The 25636-nt window shown below is 44.6% G+C and overlaps 1 protein-coding gene across 3 annotated transcripts in view; it reads right to left on the bottom strand.

Annotated features, from left to right (window-relative positions):
* Positions 1-8997: 8997 nt before the first annotated feature.
* Positions 8998-25636, bottom strand: part of ATCAY (ATCAY kinesin light chain interacting caytaxin) — a 29227-nt gene continuing 12588 nt past the window's right edge. For 2 of the 3 annotated variants that reach the window (XM_032804702.2, XM_075070869.1), the window contains 7 exons: positions 25066-25197; positions 19625-19711; positions 18688-18786; positions 18322-18357; positions 15033-15068; positions 12949-12987; positions 8998-11379 (listed from right to left, as the gene is read on the bottom strand). In XM_032804702.2, coding sequence (XP_032660593.1) covers positions 11370-11379; positions 12949-12987; positions 15033-15068; positions 18322-18357; positions 18688-18786; positions 19625-19711; positions 25066-25197 — 439 coding nt within the window. In that variant the 3' untranslated portion in view covers positions 8998-11369. The remainder of the gene's footprint in view (positions 11380-12948; positions 12988-15032; positions 15069-18321; positions 18358-18687; positions 18787-19624; positions 19712-25065; positions 25198-25636) is intronic. The other variant, XM_032805490.2, reaches the window with a different exon arrangement.

Below are 25636 nucleotides of genomic sequence, written 5' to 3'. Positions count from 1 at the left end.
TAACCTGGAGATAATTTTGAACGATCTTTTTTCTCCAGATAATATGATGCTAACAGTGCATAAAATACACTTCAACCTCCTCTGTTTTGAACAGAGATGGAACTTCTGGGTTTGAATTCCCCAACCACAGTGTATCTTTTCTGTTGTGCGTTTATAGAATCAGCGGATAGACAAAAACTTACCAAAAGATGCCTTACTTTGCAAGGCTTCATATGCACCATTGTAAACGTCTATGCTGTTGATTTTTATTTAATCAGGGAGTTCTATCCTTTCTTCTCCACTGTTCTGCAGTCCCAGAGAGCCACATTTTGTACTGTGCTCTTGGGGTTACTGTACTTGTGGGTAGTTCTGAGGTTGGGGCTTAGCCAGTGGATTGTCAGGCTGCAAGCCAAGCTGAAGGAGAATGCAGGGGGCTCGGACATTCCTAGAGTACTGAGGTTGCGTTAATGGTCATGGAATGGGTTCCCAGGTGACCTGCTGTAAGGATTTTTAGGGAGCATATCTCACCAGAAGACTTTGGGAGCCTTACATTATACCTCCCACTGAGTCCTAGCTTAAGCCCATGTATCAGAGCTGGAATAAAATAAACCACCACACGGAGAAGAACTCACAACACTCTATTTACTAAAGGAGAAGGAAAGAGGGGAAGGGGGATGGATTAAGGACACTGGAGATTTGGAATATAAGCAAAGATGTTTTTCTACCTCCTTGAGGGACTGCTGGTGGCGAGGCTGCAGAATCCGGACTGGTGAGATCAGCGATGGACACTAACGGTGGATCACAGGGGGCCAAGACAGGTAAGTACAGACCCACCTTGTCCCTTTTTGCGTCATCTGTGGGTGAGTGTCAGATCTAACTAACAGGATCTAGTCTGAGAGAGCACGTCTGCTTCCCAAAAGCAAATAACTAAGAAACCCAAGCTGACAACTTTGTTCAGTGAGTGACTACTGCTGGCCAGTAACCCATGTGGAAGCTGTACCACCCCACAGAGAGACAGCTTTTAGACACCTGAGCTCCAAAGTTTAGACAAGAGCCCCTGGCCTCTCCCTTCATTTGTTTATATAGAAACCAGTTACTTAGCAACAACTGATTCCCGCTCTTTTCACTTTCCTGCCTTTTGCATGGAGGTCACCTTGTTCTTATCCAGACCAAGATGGCCACCTAATAAACAATGCCCTAAAATCCAACTGGGTGTGTGCTTTTCCCAAGAACTTGGCAGGGTTGTAATTAACACTGCAGCTTGGAGAAGAGGGAAGAGAAGGATTCTTGCTGAGCTTTTACATGGCCTTGATCATTGTAGCATCTGGATGCATACTATTTTGTGTACTGAATCTTCCAGAGAATCACTGGGCAATACAAACACACTCAGAATTGGACCCATTAAGAATAGGAAGTCTGCCCATCCCAACGATATACATCTATGGACAGTTGCAAAAAAAATGCACGGTTTGAGTGGTTTGCATATGTCACCCGTAAGCCTGGATTGGTGTTTCCCAACGTATTCCCATCACTTTAAGCACAGCACAATATTTGCAGTGGGGAGTCAAGGGGGCAGATCCTCAGCTTGGATGAACCATCATAGCTCCATTTCAGTGGAGTAGGAGTTATGACCTGCTGAGGATTTGGCCCAAGATTGGATCTTGGGGCATGTAGCTTTTCCCACCCTCACTGCACCTGTCTGTTGCCCTGCAACCCCGGGCTGGGACGCTCTGCCTGCAGGGACACCCGGGGGGGCAAGTGGGGCAATTTGTCCCGGACCCTATAGGGGCCCCGCAAGCCCTGGCCCGGTGGCAGTCTGGGTCTTCGGCGGCATTTCAGCGGTGGGGGGCCCTTCAGTGCTGCCGAAGACATGGAGTGACTGAAGGGCCTCCCGCTGCCAAAATGCCACCGAAGACCCGGACCGCCACCAGGTGAGTACAAGCGCTGCAGCTCCCCTGCTTTGCCCCAGGCCCCCTAAATCCTCTGGGCAGCCCTTGTCTGCCAGAGATAAAAATACCAATGTATTGCATTAGTTTGTGTAATCTGGTGTTTGCATAGTTGTACTTCAAACATAACACATGTATGTAAAGTTTTAATTTAAAACATCACTAACGACATTTCTCAATGTATCATTATTTGTTGGATCATCTGAAACTTCCTTTTCCTTCCCTGTGTGGAAATAGTCTCTTTACTGATACTTTATGCATACAAATACCTCCCATCAACTCTCCCCAGATAAGGAATATGTTACCTCTCTTTATATTACTTGTGTATTAAGAATGTTTACAAATAGTTAAGAGGGTTAAAATATTTTGATAGTTAAAATTTTGGAGCTGATTTGAATTGTATGTGAAAGGAGATAATTTTACATAGAACTTGATGCTTTTTCCAAAGAACTAAAAAAGAAAATAACCCAACAATAAATTTTGTAACAGCAATGTGTTAGCTTGTTCTCCTCCTGTGACTCCCTTCTCAAAACTCACTTCTTTAGTTGGTGTTTTATCACGAGAGTGGAGAGTCCCAGGGCCCCTGACTGCTCTTGCCTGTAGTAGGACTAAAAGACAAATCCACAAAGTCTCAAATACCCCAAGAAGCTAACAATCAAAGCTCAAAGTTCCTGTATGTGACACACCAAAAACAAACATAAAATGCTCCGTCGAAGACTTTCCCTCTCTCCATTTGCTGTGTCACTTCATTAATCTCCCCTAGTGTTGAAATTTCCTTTACTCATGGTATTAATGGTGTATAATTGTAAGCTCTTTGGGGCAGGGATCTTATCTTGTTTTCAGCCTAACACCCCATGCACATCTATCATGACATATAGCTGATGATAATGTATATCATCAAACATGTTGCTTCATTCACAGGCTACCTTAATTTTAAAATAAACAATATTGACATAAAATGGGGGTGGGGAGAAGGTGAATTTTCTGTGATGGTGGCTGGGGTGGAACTTAGCTCTTTTCTTGTGGGAATTTGGGTAAAAAGGGTTTAAAAACTCCTGGAAGATTATGGGAAATGTTGAAGTGTCACTTTAAGGCTTAAGAATTGAAATGATTTCCATAGTAGTTGATTATATGTTTTTGGGGGGCAAAGCTTTGTTTTTTATCATGGTTTATTATTTGTCTGATGGTCTGGTGAGGTATTTTTCTTGCTCAAAGTTATAGATGTCTGTGAACTTGCTTCCCTTTTAATGAAACTAAACTGAGAAATATTGGCCTCCCAGAGTAAATTTGGGTTAAAGTGGCAGATTTTGACTTGAGTTATAACATGATGTGCCATTCCTGTATATGTCTCATTAATTCCTCCACCATTTTATATGTCCAACTATATGCTCTCTCTAAACAAGCAGAAGGCAGTACCACAATAGGTGACTTTAGATCGAGAAGGAGAGGATGGACTTTCATCTATCCCATGTGGGCCGGTTCATAGACCTTAGTGAGAGATACAATCTTATAGGTAGGATTGGCAGAATTTGATTTGTATTGTTATAACTTTGATGGATAATGTTTATTTTTAAGCATTTTTTCCAATTTTTATCAGTTTACATTTTCATGGTTACATGAAATTGGGGGGAAGGGGGAGTCAATATCACATGTCAAAATATACTTAGTAAATAGCCTTAGCATTTTTCTTATCCTGCTCGTCTCTACATTTCAATCATCATCAATGGAAACATTTTTTGCCTGTTTGTGTATATACGGTGAAATTGATGTTTACTGACATTTACTCATAAAAATTGAATCCATCTAAGATTACTTTTAAGTCATCTACTCTATCCCAGAGCCTGACAGGATTGTTTCCTACAGTGCTTTGCCAAGTTGCTGATTTATGGCAGAATTTAGTAGTATAAGGGGCCTATGATCAATCATTGGACCTGTCAATGACCTGTCAGGTCCCACCCACTTGTCATGCTAAAACCCACCCTCTCTGGGGTATTACTTCCGGGGTCAAGATGGACACATTACCGGAAGGAGTTTAATGACTCGGACTTAATTTCTATTAGTGGTCTTATTAAGATTTGGTCTTTTACAGTAACTGAAGGCATGTCTACATTATGGCACTACAATGACATAGCTACCGTGTTGAAGTTATGCTGCTGTCATGCCATAGCATAGATGCTTCATACAGAAATGGGTGGCGGTTTTCTCTTGATGCAGGTCATCCATCTTCCCAAATGGTGGCAGCTAGGTTGATGGAAGAATTCTTCCATCAACCTAGCCATGCCTATTCTGTGGATTATGTTAGATTAACCTTGGCACTCCGGGGTGTGAATTTTTCACATCCTGGAGTGCTATAGCTATGTTATCCTACGTTTACACCCAGCCTGTGTGTGTGATCTTTTCATGTAGGAAGGGAGTGATGGCCTGCAAGTGTGCACTTAAGGAAAATATTAGCAAAGTGATCTGTTTCACAATTCTTTTATCTACGGAATACACATGGATGATTTCCCAGGTTAAGTGAAACGAGCAACCTAATTCCCCCCTAAATCCCAGTACATTTCAATATCCCCACAGGGTTTCTGAGCTTTCCAGTGAATCTCATCTTCTGCACGCCAGCTCTCAGACTATATTTTTTTGTCCCAGAGATGCTTGTCTTTTTATTTCTGGTGCAGAGAATACTGTCAGTGCTTAACAAATGCTAAATAAGAATATAAACATGCTAAAGTAATCTGTTACATAGAAGAAATCATTGTCATTTATGGAAAAATACAGCAAAGACTGCGCAAACGATGTGTGTTTTCCCGAGAAGGACATTTTGCCTTTTGATTTTTCCTTCAGTAGAGTAGCAATTCATTTCATGCCACTGAAATGAAATCCTATTTCAATTGCACTGTGCAGTCATGATGTGGGGAGCGTGCAAACTTTATCTGTTACGCTGGTCACATTCCTAGCTGTCAGGATGTGTGATTAGCATACCTTAGTCAGGATTCCCAGCCTCCCTTTTTGTAACCACTGACCCAAATTCTTCTGATGGCAAAACAGTGAGGTTAATAACAATCTGAAGGACCACTTGACATATTTTAGAAGTCATTCATATCCAAGTAACAGGCAATGTTTTTGTCTCAGACAGCATGTTACACAGCATTACTTCAGTCAGCATACTGTTGTTAAGTCTCTGGAAATAGACCAAATGAGAAGTTCATACACTATTACTTCCAACTTGCCTTAAGTTTTAAAATACTACTCTCTAAGCACGGTATTTCATCTGCTTGTACCAGTGCTTTTGATAGAAATATAATTTTAAATCAGAGATGCTCTGTAAACCAATATTAAAAAAAATGGGTTCAATTCTGCTCAAATTCTGCTCTCAGTTTCTGCTCTTGTGTAACCCAATTGTAGCCCTAATAGTTTATATGCATATTAAATGTTATGGTAAATTTTTCACAACATACATCCAACAATGCTTGGTTTACGATGATATTAATTTATATTTTAAGTTCTCACAAATATCTAATTTTAAAATGTTTTTAGCATTCAAGTTAGGATCCTGACATCTTAGCTATATGTTGGTTTACAACAGAATCTCTTGTGATTGAACGGTGAAGCACATATGCCAATTAGACTGCAAATGAAATCTACAAAGAACAAGTCTTCTCAAATTTCAGTTTTCGTGGCAGAGTACGGTTTTGCACAGAGTGGATGACACAAAGCTAATAGGACAGTTTTTCTACAAGTGTCTTCTGAAGCAAAATGTAGAGAGACACTTGTAAAAATCATATTGATGTAGTAAAGGAAAGTTGCTATTTTTTCAGTAAGAGCATTTTGAGAGCTTCACTTTGCAGCCTCAGCATTAGAAATCTGGCACTTTGTGACTTGTTTTCTAGGAGGAAATGGTCCTTAATCCAAAGAAACTGAGATTTTTCTCCCGGTTTTACATTTAAGGCCACTTTGTAAACAAAATATGTAACAGTGAAATTAGATGCACACAAAATGTAGGAGAGGTATTTTCCTTTAAGGGTCATTCTGATTTTAATTAAATATCCACAGATTTGTATGGCATAATACAAAGCAAAAAATAATAATACATAGTTAACAATCATCTAGGTCTTCTAGCATAAATCACCTAAATACAAACACTTTAGAAAAATGACAGTTCACACATTTTTACACGTAGGTATGTTTTGGAGGGCTCACTGCAAAAGAAGAAAACTGAGATTGATTATAACCTTCTCTTACGGTGGCTTCAAAATTCACTTTAACAGTAGCATGCTCTATTTTTGATTGCCAGTAAGTATGGAAATAAAAAAGAAAAAGTGTCTGCATTTTTAAAGCAATCTTGTCTGTGTATATCTCCTGCTACCAAGCCAATATAAGCTTAAAACAACCATTCTTGTATTAACTCTTCTTTTTTCCTAGCCAGGAAGGTGAAATAGAGGAGCGTTGCTTTTAAGAACTTTTAACACTTAGGAATATTGTTTTTCTCTACCAACATGTAGACACATCTGTAAGCAAAGAGTCTTTGGAAAAAGTAGATGGAAAAAACTGCCATGAGGTATACTCTAAATGGACACTCAGATTTACACAGGACTGTAGACAAGAAATTGAATTCATTTTTTAACTTGATTAGATCACAGACTGTCCATTTCATTTCTGTGTCTTGTGGGACCAAAAAAAAAACAAAAAAACTATTGGATAGTCCTGAATTTGGACACTTTCTAACAATGCCAGCACACACTACTTTGATTGCATAGCCCTGTTGACTGCTGCTTAACCCTGGAAAAAATATCTGCAGTTCAGAAGGATTGATCCTGTCCACCTCATCCTACTGATTTTGTTGGGTTGTCAGTAAAATACCGCGGAACAACAAGTAGACTGGAGAGAAATCACTGAAGCTCTTAAACGAACTTACAAAAAGATTTCCTTCACTGTGGCCCACATCCAAAGTTTACTGAAGTCAAAGGAAAGATTCCCATGGACTTTAATGGACTTTGGAGCAGGCCCTTAGGGAGTATGCATGAATACATTAAAAATTGAATTAGGATGTTTTAAACTCTCTCCTTTAACTATCTCGATATAAAGACCAGAATCTGATTTTTTTAGTTTCTGGTTTTCTATGACCTGGATGGTAGAATTCAACCACTAGTAGCTGTGAGTGGAATACCTTGTTGTTGTTCTTGGAGCTGCTGTCACAGATATGAGATAAACTTTCCCTCTCTCAGAAATGTTGCTCTGGATAGACTCAATATTTGAACTAAATCACATAAGTGGTAGAGTCCAGGAGTTGCCACACCCAGGAAAATGTGTTTGACACTTGTTATTTGATATCATACAGAGTATTCATAAGTCAAAATAACTCATCTTCAGAGGAATAAGGCAGGAATAAGACCAGGTCTACACTAGAAACTTTTCTCGTATAGTAATTGTGATATTTTTACATTTTTATACCAGCAAAAGCCCTAAAGTAGATGCAGTTATCCCGCAATTGTTGCTTCTGCTGGCCTAGCTGATTTTATTTGGGGAACTGATTAAAACCTGCAGCAACACTAGAGTTTTTTGCTAGTAAAACTGTACCATCTTAGCTATCTCATTAAACACTTTCTAGTATAGACAAGGCATGAAAGTCATCACTGTCAGGCCTCTTTAAGTCAATGGCAAGGAAATCTCTTGCCCTACCTCCAATACTCTTTTCAGTTGGTATTCTGTATAGCAGAATCACATCCAGGCGTAACCTTTGGGAATGGCAGATCCATTTGGCCTTGGAAAATAATGTTATTAACATCAATTGTATTTCTCCAGCATCGAGTAATAGTGGAGCTTCAGTGAGATGTGTGGAAATAAATCCACCAAAGGCTTCTAATGACATCATTAACCTCAACAGTGGAGCTTGAGTGATGCCACTCGATTTCTAACATGGCATTATGTGCTACCATGTGACAATTTGTGCATCTCTAGCAGCTCCCTGCATATCTTAGTTCTGCAAGGAGGCCCAGGTATGTTAAATACCTTCAGCTACCTAAGAAGTACAGCTGTCCAGTATGACAGGACTTCATGAAGCGTTATTACTGTCATAAAGTGTATTTGGCTATAGTTTTTAAACAACTGGTTGAGGACTCCAGGCCTATGCAGTTATACTAGATCCCTGTGCTTTCAGAAACTTTGTCCACCATTCTGATTCTCTTTTGGCAGGCCAAATTCAACTCTCTTTGAAATTCACCGAGTCTTTCTATTGTCTTCATTGAGAGAATCCAGCTCATAATGCTTTCTTTAAAATGAAAGCAGCCATTTTGTGTTGAGTATTTTTACAGTCTAGGGATCTTGTATTATGTTGATGTATAAAAATATTTTAAAATCACACAAGGCAGTCAATACCAGTCTTAGATATGTGGCTGCATATCTTGTTAAAGGGATACTGCCAGTTTGAATGGCACATTTCCATCTCAAACTTTTGTAGCTACTACGGTTACAAGTAATACCTAAAATCGCCACAGCTGAAAGAAGTGATTGATACTTTCTTGTTTCTTTTTAAAATTTACTTTGTGCATTCCACAGCAGTGTGTGTATCATCTGTTTCACTTTTTCTATTGTATAGTCAGTTTCTTTCATATTGAAAAGATCCTTATAAAGACATCAGCTGGAAAGCAGAAAATCTCTCAAAAGTTTTTTTAAAAAAAATCTAGGATATCCTGTTTAAAGAGTGCCTTACCAGAAAGTGTACTTTAAAAAAAAATCAGCTCATTTTATGAAATTCAAATTGACATTCTCCATTTCCATGAATTACCTTCCCTGTATGTGCAATGAAATAGATGATGTATATTTTAATATCCTCAAACCTCAACCCCATTGTGGAGGACCTACCTCATAAGGTCACTAATACTTCAATCTCCAGGTCCATCCTTTCTGTGGTTTCTCTGCTAACGCTGCAAATGATGGTGTTTAAAAAAGTTCACCTATTGTGCTTACTATTCATGATCAACGTTTTAGTTCTCAAGGTCCCAAGATTGAAGATAAATCTTTTTTTCCCCAGCAGCATGTGTGCCAGAACAGTGTTAGTCCACTGACTGGGGTGTTGTGAACATTTTTGCTGAAGTATTGAGTTACTACAGATGCGGTAGAGGTTTCTGGGGTTGGATTTCAAACATCTCTTTAATGTTCTACCAAACTGCCCATGATATGACTTTACAACTCCCTTCCACCCTGCAATATCATTCAGTTTATTGCATTCTTGACTTCCATTGTAATGCAGGAAAGTGTTCTCAGAATGAAAGCAAAAGTCTAGGCCCGAGAATTTCTGATGGCAAAGGGGAATTCACATGTTCTGCACCACAGTAAGAGCTGTAGCGATTTATTCTGAGTGTGTTCCAAAGTTCTTTGAGGTCAGGGGGAGTCTTTCTATGCACTCCAATGGGTTTTGGATCAGTCTGTTTGTGGACCAGATGGACCAGATTAACCCTCACATATTCTGACCACTGCTTCTTGCCTTGAAACTAAGTGACTGCTGAGTTTTTTTGGAATGTTGAGTACAAAATGTCCTTTTTTTTGGTCTTATTTAGTGTAAAACTCAAACTCCAAAAAAATTGAAGCTGCTTTCTTTTGTTTGTAGCACAGAAATCCTACCTCTACAGCCAGCAATTGGCTACGAGTGAAATTTCCAGGAAGCCAGGTGGCTTTATGAACGATTGGCAAATGAACGGTTACTTCTTTTTAACATGCCTGCAAGAGAAAGCATCAAGTTATTTTGCCCCTGTGGGTCATGATATCACTGCAGTTCTCCTCTCCTTCCATGCATATGTATGCCCAGTAAATAAATCCATGATTGAAGAGTCATGCATCCCACTGAAAACCCTCCGCCCACAATATAGGAGAAACATGCAGAACATGAGAAGATAAGAACATTGGCAACTATATGGTTAGCCAGCGTACTCTCTGCTCCTCTGCCATTGTTAATGATGGGAAAGAATAAAAAGCAATGCTCTGAATTTTACAGAAAGCTGATTCCTTTGTTCAGAAAATCTTGCTTTGCCAGTATTGCCCTCCTGTGGGGTTTTACAGCAGAGTGAAGTGGTATTAATTTCAAATGGGAATGAATAGCTGGACTGTTGGGGCTCTATACACAAGATCCACCAGGGACACCAGTTATAAAATGTCTCTTGACCACTGAGATTCTCAGATAATTCTTCAGCTGCAGAACTCATCCGTAAGGAGTTTTACCTTGTGCATGTGCGAGATTGTTTGTTTGCATAGGCTGACCCTGGGCTAAGACAGGGGTTTACAAATCACATTGCCCGATTTCTGCTTGTTCAAATTCTTCTCTCCTCTGCTGAAAAAGCCTCATGAGCCCCCAAACCACATGTTTAAAGTCCTGATACCATGTCTGCATCGCTTCAGAGCTGAGCACCTGCATGTCCATACAATTCCTGGTCTTCATATTTGCAAGTTTCCCAACCTGCGTTTGTGCTGGTCACGCTGTAATCCGCCCTTTGCTCAGACAAGACTCTCACCACCCAGGAAGAGAATGTAGGAACATTTAGCAGCTTGTTCTTGCAACAGGAGGTATAAAGAGTGGATGATTATCCAATGTCATCTATATAAAGAAGAAGTGTGAAAAACTTCCCAGTCCATAAGGTCCCTTCATAAGAATAGGTCTTCCTTTGTGCCATGCTGTGAGAAAATGCTTATAGAAGGATTCTGGCTAAGGTCGCATCCGAAATAGAGGATCCCTCTTTCAGACTATAATCTTTTATCTGTGAGAACCTTATGAAGAGGGACAGGACAAATTAAACATCATCACACTCATTCATAGATAAGTTTCACCATGAGCTAGCTAGCAAGCTGAACCAGCAAGGATGTAGAAGGTGCAGGAGCCAGGCATGGGGGTAAATGTGTTGGCCAAAGGCTTGGTGGACACTCAACATCTACTGGAAGAAACTTACACCATATCTGTAAGGGAGGAAAACTCACTCTTCCCACTCCCTGCGTTAGTTAACGTCGGGCCATGGCCATTGGAATCACTATGTGGAGGAAACTGATGTGCAACTGAAAGCAAAATCGCACAGTGCTGGCCAGCAGCAAGTTGGGGAAGGGGTTTATACATTTAAAAAAAATAGGCCTCTTCTTTTGGGCTGGGGGCTGTGATGGACTATGGGGTGATGCTCACGTGCTAAGAGGAAATATTGTATACGTTTGCATTATTTATCTCTTGCCACAAGCCATTGTAGAAACAGGATCCTGTCCTAGAAAGTGCTATTCTTGGATTATTCTTTCCTTAAATAAAATGTTTCCAGAAGCTTTAAAGGACTTTGCATCTCTGAGACGGGGGAGGCAGGTTCCTTGATCTTACAGGAGTTGGAATGAGAAGATGACTAGATCTTGTACCAGGAAGGGCATTTACAGTGGGTGACTGCCAGGCTGCATCGTTCTCCGCTTCCATTCATTCCTTGTTATTTCTGTTCATGACATGCTAGGAGGGGAGAGAAAGACAGGGACATTTTAGAGGGCAACTTGTAAGAAATCTTATGCTTTGAAAGCCAAATAGCTAAGCATCCCAAAGAATATGGATACGCGAGAGTTTAATCCTCCATAAAATTCTGCAAGCCAAATACTTGTCAGGCCACCTCATGAAGACATTCCTTTCCCAAAACTCCTATTCACTTCAGGGGGCATTTTGCCTGAATAAGGATGGAGGGTCCAAAACTGGAAAGTTTTATTTGCTCAAAAGTAGTGCTTATTCCTGCCTATAGTCCATTGATGGCTATGGTCTACTCATATGAGTAAGAGCGGCAGGGTCACGTTTAATGGGGCCCTTAAGAACACTAGGTATTTCCTACGCTGTGATCTACGTTCCTTTATGTGCTGTTCATTACAGCTGTTCCACTTTTTAAACGTTCTGCGTGTTGTCCAGTAGACTTTTAGGGGATTGATGTTTGTTTGTTTCCTTCCACCAGTTGTATGATCCTTGATGTTAATGAACATTTCTAACTGGTTACAGTAACTTCTGATGGCCAGTACTTCAACATCATCAATGCAGGCCACTCCTTGGGGCCCGCTGACTAGCCCAGCCTCGCTCTCTGGTAGCAGGGCAGGAGATGAAAAAAAGTTCCCTGGCTCATCACTTTTTGCATCTCATAATACATACTTTCCTGCAGCGCGAGATCATTCGAAGCCCAGTGTCTCCATCCAGCAGCTCAAGGACTCGCTAACACTACACTCCGCCCAACCCTTCCTAATGGGTCACGCGTTTCCCTGCTATTAAACTCCGTCAGCAAGATGCTTTTGTCTCCAGCAGGTGTTTCTGTGCTTGAGGATAGTGGAAGCATTAAGGAATGCCAGTCAGGGCACGTCTACGCTGTAGCACTTCAGTGCAAACACTTGTTACAGCGATGGGAGGGGTTCTCCCACCGCCGTCATGAATCCACCTGTCCCCGAGGTGGTTGCTAGGCTAACAGAAGGACTCTCCCGATGACCTAGCACTGTCTACATTGGGGGTTAGGTCAGCTTAACTACATCGCTCAGGGGCGTGGACTTCTCACATCCCTGGGCGACATAGCTGGGTCTACTTTTGAATGTAGACCTGGCCATAGTCATACTTGATGAACATCAGCTTAATCCCAAGAGACAGCTCTGCTAATACAGATAGATGCAGACCAGAGCCAAGATCTTTGCATTCCAATGAATGGCATAATTAAGGGCAACAAAAATGTTGGCAGGGATTTTAAACCTTGTCCTTCAGGGATTAAGCCAATCTCTAACCATTACACTCCGGGTGAGCCTTATGCGGAGGGCAGATTAGCCCACAATGTCTGCAGCAGGGTCTTGCACCTTCCTGGAAAGCATTTGGCACTGGCCACTGTCAGAGACAGGACACTGGGCTACATGGACCTTGGATCAGATCCAGTCTGGGAATTCCTATGTCCCTATAAGTAATATAGTTGCAGCATTTGCTGGTAGGAATGTCAAGAAGTGTCATTGCATGGCAGAAAGAATGAAAACAAATTTTAGATTCTGAATTAGAAATAGGTTTCATTCCAACCTGGTTTCCTGATCCTCCCTCGGCGGCAGCACAGGCCTGCTTGGGAGAGAAACATTGCAGTGAATACGCAAATCTGCACTACACATCTGTCATCCTCGGCTAATGGTCCTAGAGTCTCATGGGGTTCTTTGGAGTGACACAGGCAGCTCTGGTGGCATCTTCCAGGTTTGATCTTATCCTGGGGAGGGACTAGCAGGAAGACCCACCTTCCCCTTCAGGAGTAGAAAGGAAAGACTCAGTGTTTAAATAGAGGAACCAAAGCTGTCAACTAATCATGGCATGAGGTCTTGACACTGCAGTCTGGCATTTGTCATTGCTTTGCGATGATGCTGGAGGGTCATATTCTGTTTCTAGCTGTACCCAGGAGTTCCAAGGAGTTGCCCAGCTGTACCTGGCAGCAGAATTTGGCCCTGTCCTTTGCAGTGATGCAACATCAGAGACAAACATTGCTACACAGGGTCAGGAGACCACTCCGTGTGACACTGTGGTTCTCTGGCTCCATTCCCTGACCACAGTGTGCTTCCAGCTCTTTGAAGTTTAAGAGCACTGCCAGGAATCCATTCAAACAGATGAAAACCAATAATGGAGCAAGATCAAGCTGATCTATGTATTCTTTATACAGTCACAGATGTAAATATTTCAATCTCTAGAACAGGAGTTGGGCTCATCTGAGTTGGGACCCGGGGGAGGTGATACAGCGAGGCCTGGTCCTATTTGTATCTAGGTACAGCGAGGCCTGGTACTAGGCTTAGAGAATTCGCTAACTTGGACAATTCCAAAATGCCTGGGAATCACCCAGCTGTGTTTTAAGGTCATTCCCCAAACGGCCATCTGATAGTTTCAGGGGGTGGCTCTTCAGAGAGCTACCCATCAGCTGCACCCCTCTGCAAATTTCTGTTTCCAGAAGATTGTTGCCACGTTTATGTCTATAAAAATGTTGACCTACATCCATGGGTGGGGTTTTTCCTGGTGTAAATGGGAAAGAGAAACTGGCAAAGGCAAAGTCCCAGGCTGATGGAAGGAATTAAATCTTACTCCAAATGGGGGCGGAATGGCTATGATGCAATAAAGGTCTCCCTTTATTCATTGTCTTTAGGCTAAGAGCAAGGTAGAATCAGTTTCCCTGCAGGGACAGCATGGATTCCAAAAGTCTCTCGTTTCCTTTCTCACTAAATCTTTTTATGATTGCCAGGTGTCCGGGTTTCAACTGGAAGGTCCAACTGAAGACACCAAAAGTCTGGTTACTGCTCGGGGAGGGAGGAGGCACCAGGTCATTAACCCATGCTAGTCCCTGCTCAGCCAGGACCACTTTCTACCTGCATCTTGTGGGCAGGCAGTATCTGTGTCAGGGGCTGCAGCTCCTGACCCGGCCCCAGAGCAGAGGGAGGCCAGGATCTAGTGATGAGGAAGGGGGAGAGCAGTGAGTGACAGGAGAGGGGTGGAGAGGAGAGAGCAGGGGTGTGGCCTCACAGGAAGAGGCGGAGCAGGGGGTGGTGGGGGAGGGGAAAGGTTCTGACACTCCTGCTTTAGGGTCCAGTTTTCAGAAATTAGAAAGTTGGCAACCCCAAAATCTTCTCTTAGTTCCCAAGAACAACACTCTCTGCCCCTGGTTTCACATCCTTTGATATGCGAGTCCTCAGATGAGTCCCAGGATTATCTAGGCCAGAGCTCCCGGGTTTCAGTGACTCAGGAGGGATTTGCATTGTAATGTTGTCTTTTCACTGTGGCTCATGAATACACAGTTGAACAATCACATGCATTGGGGTGTGGGGTTTGATGGCAGCAACTGACTTTGTGAGCTGCTACACAATAGGATTGTTGGTTATACTAAGAGCAGACTGGTCTTTAGTGGGCTTAGAATCTTCTTGAAGTCCCGCTAAGTCCCACCGCCAAGTGTGTTCCCTTCCTTTTCTTTCTGGAGATCTTGCTGATTTGCTACCTAGATTTTCCCCGCTAGCTTTTATCACAATATTTTCAATGACTTACACCATCTTTTCAATGGAACGCAACCGAGAACAATGAACAAGGCAGGAGCTGAGGTGCAGTTATTGCATGCAGCTTGCCGACAAGTGCAGGGTATTTACCTTTCTTTCTCTGCCATGTCTTGTTTCTCCTCTGCCCTGTAACGATAAAATGTATTTAAAATCTACCGCCTGGGAGCAGCCAATGTGAAAGGGATGCACTGCCTTCTCCAGTACATGCAGCTTCTAAATCGAGACTGGACATCTTTCTGAACAAGATGCCATGTCTCCACCTAACGTGATTTGGCCTGATGCAGAAGTTAATAGGAAGGGTTCTTCGACCAGTGTTATGTGGAAGATCAAACTAGATGATCGTAATGGATCCTTCTGGCCTTAAATCTACGATTCTATTAAAATACCGAGATCCAGACCTTTCCATTTTCTCTTGCTTATTACAGATCAATTTCGCCCTTATGGCAGGGTATAGTGTTCTGAAGATGTAAAGTGCTATGTACTTCTGTTGCTCATTGCGGTCCTGATCTTGCAGCCGTTACTCGAGTGAGTCACCTTGTCTCCCAGGACTAGCCCTTTGAGACTTTACATTTGTGGCAGTTTTTGAGCTTTAGAGAGTCTTGCAGTTTTTTTTTGTTTGATCAGCTCAAGCAATTTAAAGGAATACCGCACTGATTACTTCTAATAACTTTGGGCTAGAGCAGGCAGGGGATCTGGAACAAGCTCAAATGGTCAGTTTGTGGACTATGTACATAAGCATTACTAAAGACAAACCTACAGTAACTGTCTCCAGTTTGTGAGGGACCCCATGGAATCAGTTTCTAGGAAACAGATACATTCATGGAGGTTAAATCCATTAATGACTATTAGCCCGGATGGGTAAGGAATGGTGGTCCTAGCCTCCATTTCTCAGAGGGTGGAGATGGATGGCAGGAGAGAGATCACTTGATCATTACCTGTTAGGTTTACTCCCTCTGGGGCACTTGGCATTGGCCACTGTCCGTAGACAGGATACTGGGCTGGATGGACCTTTGGTCTGACCCAGTATGGCCATTCTTATGTTCTTAGGTTGTAACCTAAATGAACCCAAAGTTATGGAGACAGATATGAGTCAAGGAGGCCAACAAAGTATCAGAAACCTGGAAAAATCTCTGACTGGATAGGCTCAGGCGTTTGGTCACAAGCTAAGGTGGTTTAAAAGTTTTGTATTTTTTTAAAGCAATTTTAAACAATCAAACACAGCTAGCAGCAAATATTTGGCCGCACACTTCTGAAACCCCAAATCATGTTCAGCTTTTGGCAGACTATTTTCAGCTTTTTGGTTAAAAAAAACCACTACAAATTTTGAAGGAAAGCAGACATTCTCTGCGTTTTTTTTCTGCTTTTTAAAAAGCCCTAGTTTTCAATCCAAAAAAAGTTTTGATGGAAAATATTTGTCCAACCCTTTTAATGAGCTTTAGTGCCTTTTGGCACAAGCTGATGCTGAGAACCAGTGATACCTTGTAAAAGTGACTTGAAAAGAAGTTTTCTTGAAAGTGGGTTTGTGCTGAGATGCGGAAGGTTTTTAAATGTTTATTTTTCCCAGGGCCGCCCTTCCAGCTAGACTGCGAACCACTGATAACTTCTCTCTGAGTACAGGATTCCAGTCAGTTGTGCATCAGCCCTATAGTAGGGTTGTCTAGGTTATATTTCTCTCATTTGTTTATGAGAGGGTCATGTGCAGTGCCGTCACTAGCTATGCAGCCCCCCCTGAGTGTGTGGGGCCCCAGGCCTCTGCAGCGGGGAATGGGGGGGCTGTCCTCAGGCCTCTGCGAGGGGAGGTGCAGGCCCCAGGCCTCTGTGGGGGGGGGCTGGCTTAGGGGACAGGGGGGCAACCACTCACCAGCTGCACAGCTGGGGCTGGGTCCGCACTTCCTGCCGCCGCTTAATGCAGGCCAGGCCATGGTGCAGAGCTCAGGGGAGTGGGGTGGGCTGAGCAGAGCAGGGGTGTTAAGAGGGGGGCTGGGGCAGAGCAGGGGCAGCAGCCCTGGGGACGAGGCGGAGCAGGGGCTGGAGCAGCACACAGCTGTGCAGAGCACCAGGAAATGTGGTTCCCCAAATTTCCTGGTGCGCGATGCAGCAGCGTACTTTGCGTATGGGTAAGGACGGCTCTATTCACATGGATACAGTTACTTGTGCACACCCAATGGGTGTATTTGCATGCCAAAGTTTTCTCGTGTGTAAGAGTTTGCAAGTCAGGGGCATAATTCTGACTTGGGTTGTCGTGCTTTTGCTATGGAATGGTCACCATGGCTCAGGCCCGTGGCAAGCGTTCCTCCTCCCAGGTTGTTAACATTTAGGTGACCAGATGTCCCAATTTTCTAGGGACAGTCCCGATTTTGGGGTATTTTTCTTATATAGGCTCCTATTACCCCCAACCCCCTATCCTGATTTTTCACACTTGCTGTCTGGTCACCCCATTAACTTTTGATTTGCTCTGTCTATGGTAGTGAGACCCAGGCATAATGAGACATTTTGTTATAATAAACCTCCCTGGACGCATGCTAACTCAGCTAGCTTGGCTTCCTTCCCTTATCCTCCTCTGCTTTTTGCACAGGGTACTGTAATGTAATGTATGCTATTGGCATTAGTTGTGGCAATAGATCCTAATTCAGGATTATTTTTTTTATCGGATGGGGTGGCTTAAAACATGGAAATAAAACAAAGTTGGATATAATGGGCCCAATTCTCATTTATAGTAAGGTCCCTTTACACCTGTCTGGCCTTAATAAGAGCATAAATTACATTTCCTGCCACTTTACACCACTGTGGTGAGGCAAAACAGCCTTAAAGAGGCTTTAGAGCTTGTCTGGATGGGAAGTGGTTCCTGATTAATTCCACGTGTGGTATTCCAGAATAAGAGTGTCCACACATGGAATTAGGCAGGGACAGTTAAGCAGGAACAACTCCTTGTGTAGACAAGCCCTTTGCCTAACTGAGACTCGGGCTCAGTAGTTCCACAGCAGGTTTATTCTGGGGGACTGTTTTTGTGCAGTGTTGAGGTGTTAGCTGGGGGACAGGTTCTTCCTCTGGATGGAAGGTGAGGGTTGAAATTACCACAGGGGGCATCTTCACTAGGGAAAACATATGTTGTTAACTTATGTTAGCTAACCAGAGGTAAAATCCTAGTGGGGACTAGGCAGTTGGCAGGTTTCACACAAGTTAACAATTTGAGTTAAAACCTATGGGGAAGCCTGGGGTTTGTATCGTATGTCTGTTGTGGATGAATATCAGGAAAAGTCAAATACAGACCAAACGGGTTGCCTGGGTTATGAGGAACACACAATTTACTGGCTGTAACTCCCATAAGAGAAATCTTTAGGACAAGAGGATCCCCGTTCCCCCCAAGTTGATTTTTTACCTTTCTTTCCTGGCTTTGATTCTTTCTTCTTCGTACCTGCAATGAACAAGAGAGATTTCCTGAAATGTCGCCACCAGGAAAGCGCAGCACTCACTTTAAAGGCAAAAGAACCTGGGGCAAGCAGTGGCTCCAGAATACAAAGAGTTAATGTGTTCTCTCTCTTGCATTTCCTGCTTGAGGCACAGAGCGGGTAGGACTTGCCCAAGGCCAAGCACTGAGTTGAGCTGGGACTAGGCGACAGCCAGGCCTCCTGAACAGGACCATCCTTCCTCTCTGAAGCACAGGGAACAGGTGCACATGGTGAGGCCCCCCCTGTGGCCCCCAGAGTTGCCAGGTTTTCAAGTAAGAGCTCCCTGCAATACTCACTGTAGGAGGCAGTCAGGAATCTGGACGTGCTCCATGGGGATAATCTGCTCCAGTTCTTCCAGACTGTGAACGTACTGGATCTTATTGATAAACTTCACACTGACAGAGGGAGAGAAGATGCACCCTTGAAGAGCTTATTCTGACTTTCCCCCTGCACAGAATGGTGACTATGTGGGACATGCAGCCAGATCCTATTGAAGTCTATGGGCGTTTTGCTGTTGATTTCACTGCAACTGGGATGTGACCCAAAACGAAGGCTTCCCTTTAGCCAGAGGCTGCGAACAGTTCAGACATCTAGAGTGGGGTTCTCCTGCTCCCAACTTCATTCCACTCTTTTGACAGTAACTTTTGCTGGGAGAGCTGTGAGTGCCTCTCCTATGAGTTCTCTACACTGACCCCTACTGGGAGAGGCTGGGGCTAAGGCATCTGGAACTTCTCAAAGAACCAGAGCTCTTGCACCAGGTCTTACACTAACTCCTGGGGGGAGAGAATTTGGTTTAGAGTCCTCCATGCTAGAGCACCCACCCAGCCCACGTCAGGAGCTGCCCAGCCATTCCTTTAGTTGTTATAAGAACTTGATAAAAATAAAACAACCCCCCCCACCCCAGCACCATCGGGACACCTTTCCCCTCTCCCAGTGAGCAAATTTCCGGCCACAACAACCCAGCCTCCATTTCTGGCTGCCTCAGTAGGGTAACAGGAACATGGGGCTCGCCAGGCTCAATCAGAGCGAAGGTCCATCAAGCTCAGTATCCTCTCTCTGACAGTGGCCAGTGCCAGATGATTCAGAGGAAGGGGGGAGAACCCTGCATTAGACCCAGGTGGGATAATCTGCCCCTCGTGTCGCCCTCATCCTGCTCTCTAACACGCAGAGATTGGCACAAGGTTGAATTGCCTTTCCAAAACCCACTGGGATGCGGGAGAGTTCTTTGTTCACCTGATGAAAGGCCTGGATATAGCCAGCACTGTCCGGATGAACCACGAAGGGTGCACGATTATCAAAGCTTTCAGGTTTTTCCGGAGCCTGTGGAAAGGCCAGAGGTGAAAGGTTAGACGCAAAGGCCTTGCTTCTGAACTCCTGGGGGACTCCGTGGATTTCAGGGATTTACTCCGGTGTCGGGGCAGGATTGGGCCCACAGGATCACATAAGTTAGGGAAGGAGCAGACCTGCTAGGGCAGAGTCTCACCGCCTTTAGCTGTTGTAGGAATGTTCCTACAGTGTATTTTTCAGCACTTCACCCACGCCTTGTTTGAGACACTCTGATGATAATAGGGCCCCCACCAGGGCTGGTGCAACCCATTAGGTGACCTAGGCGGTCGCCCAGGGCACTAGCATTTCGGGGGCGGCATTTCGGGTCCTTCGGCGAGGACCACGGTGGCTGGATCTTCGGCCACCCTGGTCGTCATCGGCATTTAGGTGGAGGGACCTGGGGCAGGGGGGCATGGGGAAGGCCCCCTGCAGCAAGGGGAGCGGCACGCAGGGGAACCACTCCCCGCCCCAGCTCACCTCTGCTCCGCCTCCTCCCCTGAGCACACTGCCCCGCTCTGCTTCTCTTCCTCCCAGGCTTGTGGCACCAAACAACTGATTGGCGCTGCAAGCCTGGGAGGCCGGAGAAGCGAAGTGGCGACGGCGTGCTTGGGGAGGAGGCGGAGCAGAGGTGAGCTGGGGCGGGGAGCTGTTGCACGGCTCCCCGGGCTGGGGGGAGCTGCCACGGGAGGTGGAAAGCTGCCACAGGGCATGTGGGTGGGGGGCGTAAGGTGGAAGTTTCACCTAGGGCGCGAAACATCCTTGCACCTGCCCTAGGCCCCGCCACGTCCCTTGGAAGAGAAAATCTGATCTAGTCCTAAAGCAGCAATGGGCTAGTCACCCGAAGGGTCTTAGGCTGGCAGTGCACGTTTAGGTGCCTAGAAAATCGCTGGGATTCACAGAGCCCGAGTTCGGGGCCTGGGCTCCCTATACAATGAATGGGGACAGCCAGGTGTGAAATGGAAATCACCAAAGCCAGCGCACCAGGAGGCTCCTTGCCCAAGCTAGCTAGAGAGAGGTGTCCCGCCCTGCCCCTCTCATGGAGATAGGTTCCTTTTTCTGCCTGGGATTCTCAGCCGCAAGACGGTGGGGTGGGATGGGGGGCTCCCTTATAACTTTGAACCCAGTCGGTAGCATACTCAGCTGGGATGTGGGAGAGCCCTGTTTCCAGTGCCCCTTCACTGGAGGAGGAGAAGGAGGAGGGATCTGCCACCTCTCAGGTGAGCACAGGCGTAGTTTGACTTCTATATTTGGAGGGGGGTGGTTCCAGTGAGGCAACCAGGGCTGTGTGTGGTGGTGGGGGGTCATAAATTCCATGCCTGCCCCCACGGGGCGCCATTTCAGATTGGGGGACAACGACATACACAACTTTAACCAGGATTCCAGGGGCTATTTAGGCAACTGAAAACTTTAGTGTTTTTGTAGATAAAAACTTAGAAATCTCTGACGGGAGCATTGTATCGAATTCCTATATCAAGAAAGAAAATTAAATAAATATTAGACCCACTCAGCTCTAATACTAACATGGTTTGACTTCTTGTGGCAAGACCCTGGTTAGGTTTAAAATGGTAATGTCTATTCTTACTCAGTTTCAGAGTAGCAGCAGTGTTAGTCTGTATCAGCAAAAACAACGAAGAGTCCTTGTGACACCTTAGAGACTAACAAATGCATTTGGGCATAAGCTTTTGTGGGCTAGAACCCACTTCATCAGATGCATGGAGTGGAAAAAAAAACAGTAGGCAGGTATATATACAGAGTGCATGAAAAGATGGGAGTTGCCTTAGCAAGTGTGGCGGGTCAGTGCTAATGAGACAATTCAATTAAAGTGGAAGTGGGCTGTTCTCAACAGTAGAATACCAAGGGAGGAACAATCACTTTTGTAGTGGTAATGAGGCCAATGTAAGCAGGATGGCCCATTTCAAACAACTGAGAAGGTGTGAGTAACAGTAGGGGGAAATTTAGTTTTTATAGTGACCCATCGGCTACTCTTACTAAAGTCAGAAGGGACCATCATGATCATCTAGTCTGACCTCCGGCACCTCGCAGGCCACAGAACCTCTCCCACTCCTAATCTCTGCCTGAGTTACTGAAGTCCTCAAATCATGGTTTAAAGACTTCAAGGTACAGAGAATTAACCACGGACACTAGTTTAAACCTGCAAATGATCGGTTCCCCCCGAGGAAGGTGAAAACTGCCCAGAATCTCTGCCTATCTGGCCTGGGGGGAAATTCCTTCCCAACCCCAAATAAGGTGATCAGTTAGACCCTGAGCATGTGGGCAAGATGCATCAGGCAGATACCTGGAAAGAATTCTCTGTAGTAACTCAGAGCCTCCCCCTCTAGTGTCCTATCTCTAGCTTTTGGGGATTTTTGTTACTGGCTATCACCAATGGGCCACATGCCAATGTAGGCAGTCCCTTCATACCATTCCCTCCATAAACTTGTCAAGCTCAGGCTTGAAGCCAGTTAGGATTTTTGCCCCCACTGCCCCTCTTGGAAGGCTGTTCCAGAACTTGACTCCTCTAATGGTTAGAAATCTTTGCCTAATTTCGAGCCTAAACTTGTTGATAACCAGTTTATATGTATTTGTTCTGGGGTCCACATTGATGCTTAACTTAAATAACTCCACTCCCTCCATGGTATTTATCCCTCTGATGTATTTATACAGAGTATCTCCTGTCAGCCTTCTATTGGTTAGACTAAACAAGCCACGCTCTTTGAATCTCCTCTCATAAGGTCAGTTTTCCATTCCTCAGATCATCCTAGTAGCCCTTCTTTGCACCTGTTCCAGTTTGAGTTCATCTTTCTTCAGGGCTGCCCAGGGGAGTGGGGGCAAATGGGGCAAATTGCCCCAGGTCCTGGGCCCTGCAGGGGCCCCCATGAGAGTTTTTTGGGGCCCCTGGAATGGGGTCCTTCACTCACTCTGGGGGCCCCGGAAAACTCTCACGGGGCCTGGGCCCCCGGAGCTTCTTCCGCTCTGGGTCTTTGGCGGCGGGGGGTCCTTCTACTTGGGGATCCTCCACTGAAGTGCCCCAAAGACCCGCGATGGGGGGTCATTCCGCCCGGGGCCCCGGGTCTTTGGGGCACTTTGGCAGCAGGTGTTGGAGTGGAAGGACCTCCCAATGCCGAATTACCACCAAAGCAAGGGCCCCCTGCCGCTGAAGATCTCATGCCTCCTGAATCCTCTGGGCGGCCCTGTCTTTCTTAAACATGGGAGACCAGAACTGCACACACTACTCCAGATGAGTTCTCACCAGTGCCTTGTATAATGGTACTAACACTTCCCTGTCTCTACTGGAAATACCTCGCCTGATGCATCCTAGGAGTGCATTAGCCTTTTTCACAGCTGCAAGAGCATTGACGCCTCACAGTCATCCTGGGATCAACCAATACCCCCAGGTCTTTCTCCTTCTCTTTTACTTCCAACTGATACGGGCCCAGTTTATAGCAAAAATTCTCGTTGTTAGTCCCTAAATGCACGACCCTGCGCTTTGCGCTACTAAATATCATCCTGTTTCTGTTTCACCAGTTTACAAGGTCGTCCAGATCATCTTGTACGATATTCCAGTCCTCCTCCATCCTGGCAATACCTCCCAGCTTTGTGTCATCTGCAAATTTTATTAGCACACTCCATCTTTTTGTGCCATTTATCAGTAATAAAAATGTTAAATAAGATTGGTCTCAAGACCAGTCCCTGAGGAATAATTCCATTAGTAATCTCCCTCCAGCCTGAGAGTTCATCTTTCAGTATGACCTGTTGTTGTCTTCCCTTTATCCAGTTCCTTATCCACCTTTCAATCCCTATATTAAATCCCATCTTCTCCAATTTAACTAATAATTTCCCATGTGGAACTGTATCAAATGCCTTACTGACATCCAGGAAGATTAGATCTACTGCATTTCCTTTAGCTATAACATCAGTTCTCTTCTCAAAGAAAGATATTAGTCACTTTGTTACCACCTCTTGAATACAACCATTGAAACAATTGTAGAAAAATCAGCAAACAATTTTCTGTCATTTAGGCTTCTTGCAGTTCACCAAGCTTGGAACAGATCATTTAACTTTAGGAAACACCCTAACAGCCCTTTCTTATCTTAATCCCCTGTTTATAAACAAAATTCTGTCTCCCTGCATATTTATACTTGCCTCTGGAAATTTCCATCACATGTGTCTGATGAAGTGGGTATTCACCCAGGAAAGCTTATGCTCCAATACATCTGTCTTCGCTCTTTCAGTTTTGCCACAGGACTCATTGCTGCTTTACAGATCCAGACTAACATGGCTACCCCTCTGATACTGTGTTATTATAAGTTATATTAGATCTAAGGGTTGGAGGGACTTCAGGAGGTATCTAGTCCAACCTCTCGCCTAAAGCAGGACAATCCCCAACTACATACGCCCACGGGCTTTGCTACAGACTGCACACCTTAAAACCTCTAAGGAAGGAGATTCCACCCCCGCCCCACCAGTTAACCCATTCCAGTGCTTCACCACCCTCCTAGCAAAATAGTATTTCCTAATTCCAACCTAGACCTCCCCACTGCAACTTGAGACCATTGCTCCTTTTTTCTGTCTCTGCTACCACTTGAGAACAGTCTAGATCCATCTCTTAGGAACCCCCCTTTCAGGTAGTTGAAAAGCAACTATCAACCCCCCATTCTTCTCTGCTGCAGACTAAATAATCCCAATCCCAATCCCAAATACATGCTTGTATTTAATACTCCTGTGAAATATAACCAGTAGAAAGGACGACACAGCATCAAAGTCTGATGTGAAAACAACTCTGTGTTTTCTTGTTTATGGACCCCCGGTCTGTATATGCTGCATCTTTATCTTCATATATAACAATTTGGGGCAGGTTGCAACATGTGAACATGGTAATCAGGAATGAATGACCAGTGTGTGTAATGAGGAAGCAAACCCAACAGCTCCTCCTGCTAGGGCCCATTCGGCACTGCAGTCTGGCTTTCCCAGTGCATCGCTTTGAAAGAGTCCCTGGTGCCTCATGTGGAATGATACCAGGTGAGAAACAATTCTGCTGACTTTGTCCCTTTTTTGCTCAGCAGGATGGATCCCTGCCCCCGGGACTTGTCGTGCTCAGCAGTTTGTCTGCTGCTGCTTCATCTACACTTTAAGTTCCACCCCCTAGAGGTGGGTTCTCAGTCCTCTGTATGCATCCAGTCCTAACATACCTTACTTGGGCGCCGAAGAGCCAAAATCAGCATTCAGCTTTGGGGCTGAGTCTCATGTACACTAAGGTTCCTTTGTATTGTTTTGGTGGTGCCTTACGCTGGGTGTATAGGGCAGTGGACAATCATGGAAATAACCTGCTCACAGAGGGCGTTCCTCACCTTCTGTCTATCATCTGGTAGCATTTCTTCAGCCAGCCCAGACCCGGCATCCTCCGACGTGGTGTGGCTCCATTCAGGTACACGATCATGTAGTCCTCGGCCACCAGCAGCTCCAAGCTACTGATCACGTACCTATCGGGTGAAAATCCAAAACAGCAATGGAGTGTAATTGCAGGGATTGAAGCTTCAGTACACACAGCGGGGTTTATTTGTATATACCCTCTCTCCCAGCCCCACCAGCCCCACCATTTTCCAATCTATTCTGACTCTGTATTGTGACCCAGGTCGCTGGATTTGGCCAAAAGAAGGTTCAAAGGAACATTGTAACTGAAAATCTGACCTATCTATCCTTGCGGGTTTTGAGACTTGGAGATGATGTTTCAAATCCACTGTGAGGCATCTTTGCAGGAGCCATGGAGGGGTGAGCTTAGGTGGGGCCTAGAGATCAGGAACGGTGGTTCATACATTTATGTCCATAAGTTCCTTTGCACAGAAGTAGCCTCAGATGGATAATTTCTACTCTGGGCATGCATTGATTGCTAGCCAGCATATGGGCGTACCCTAATGCTAT

This window comes from Chelonoidis abingdonii, chromosome 11 (genome assembly GCF_003597395.2).
Source record: "Chelonoidis abingdonii isolate Lonesome George chromosome 11, CheloAbing_2.0, whole genome shotgun sequence".
In the NCBI taxonomy this organism is placed as follows: Eukaryota; Metazoa; Chordata; order Testudines; family Testudinidae; genus Chelonoidis; species Chelonoidis abingdonii.
This window is presented reverse-complemented; position numbering and strand designations above follow the sequence as displayed.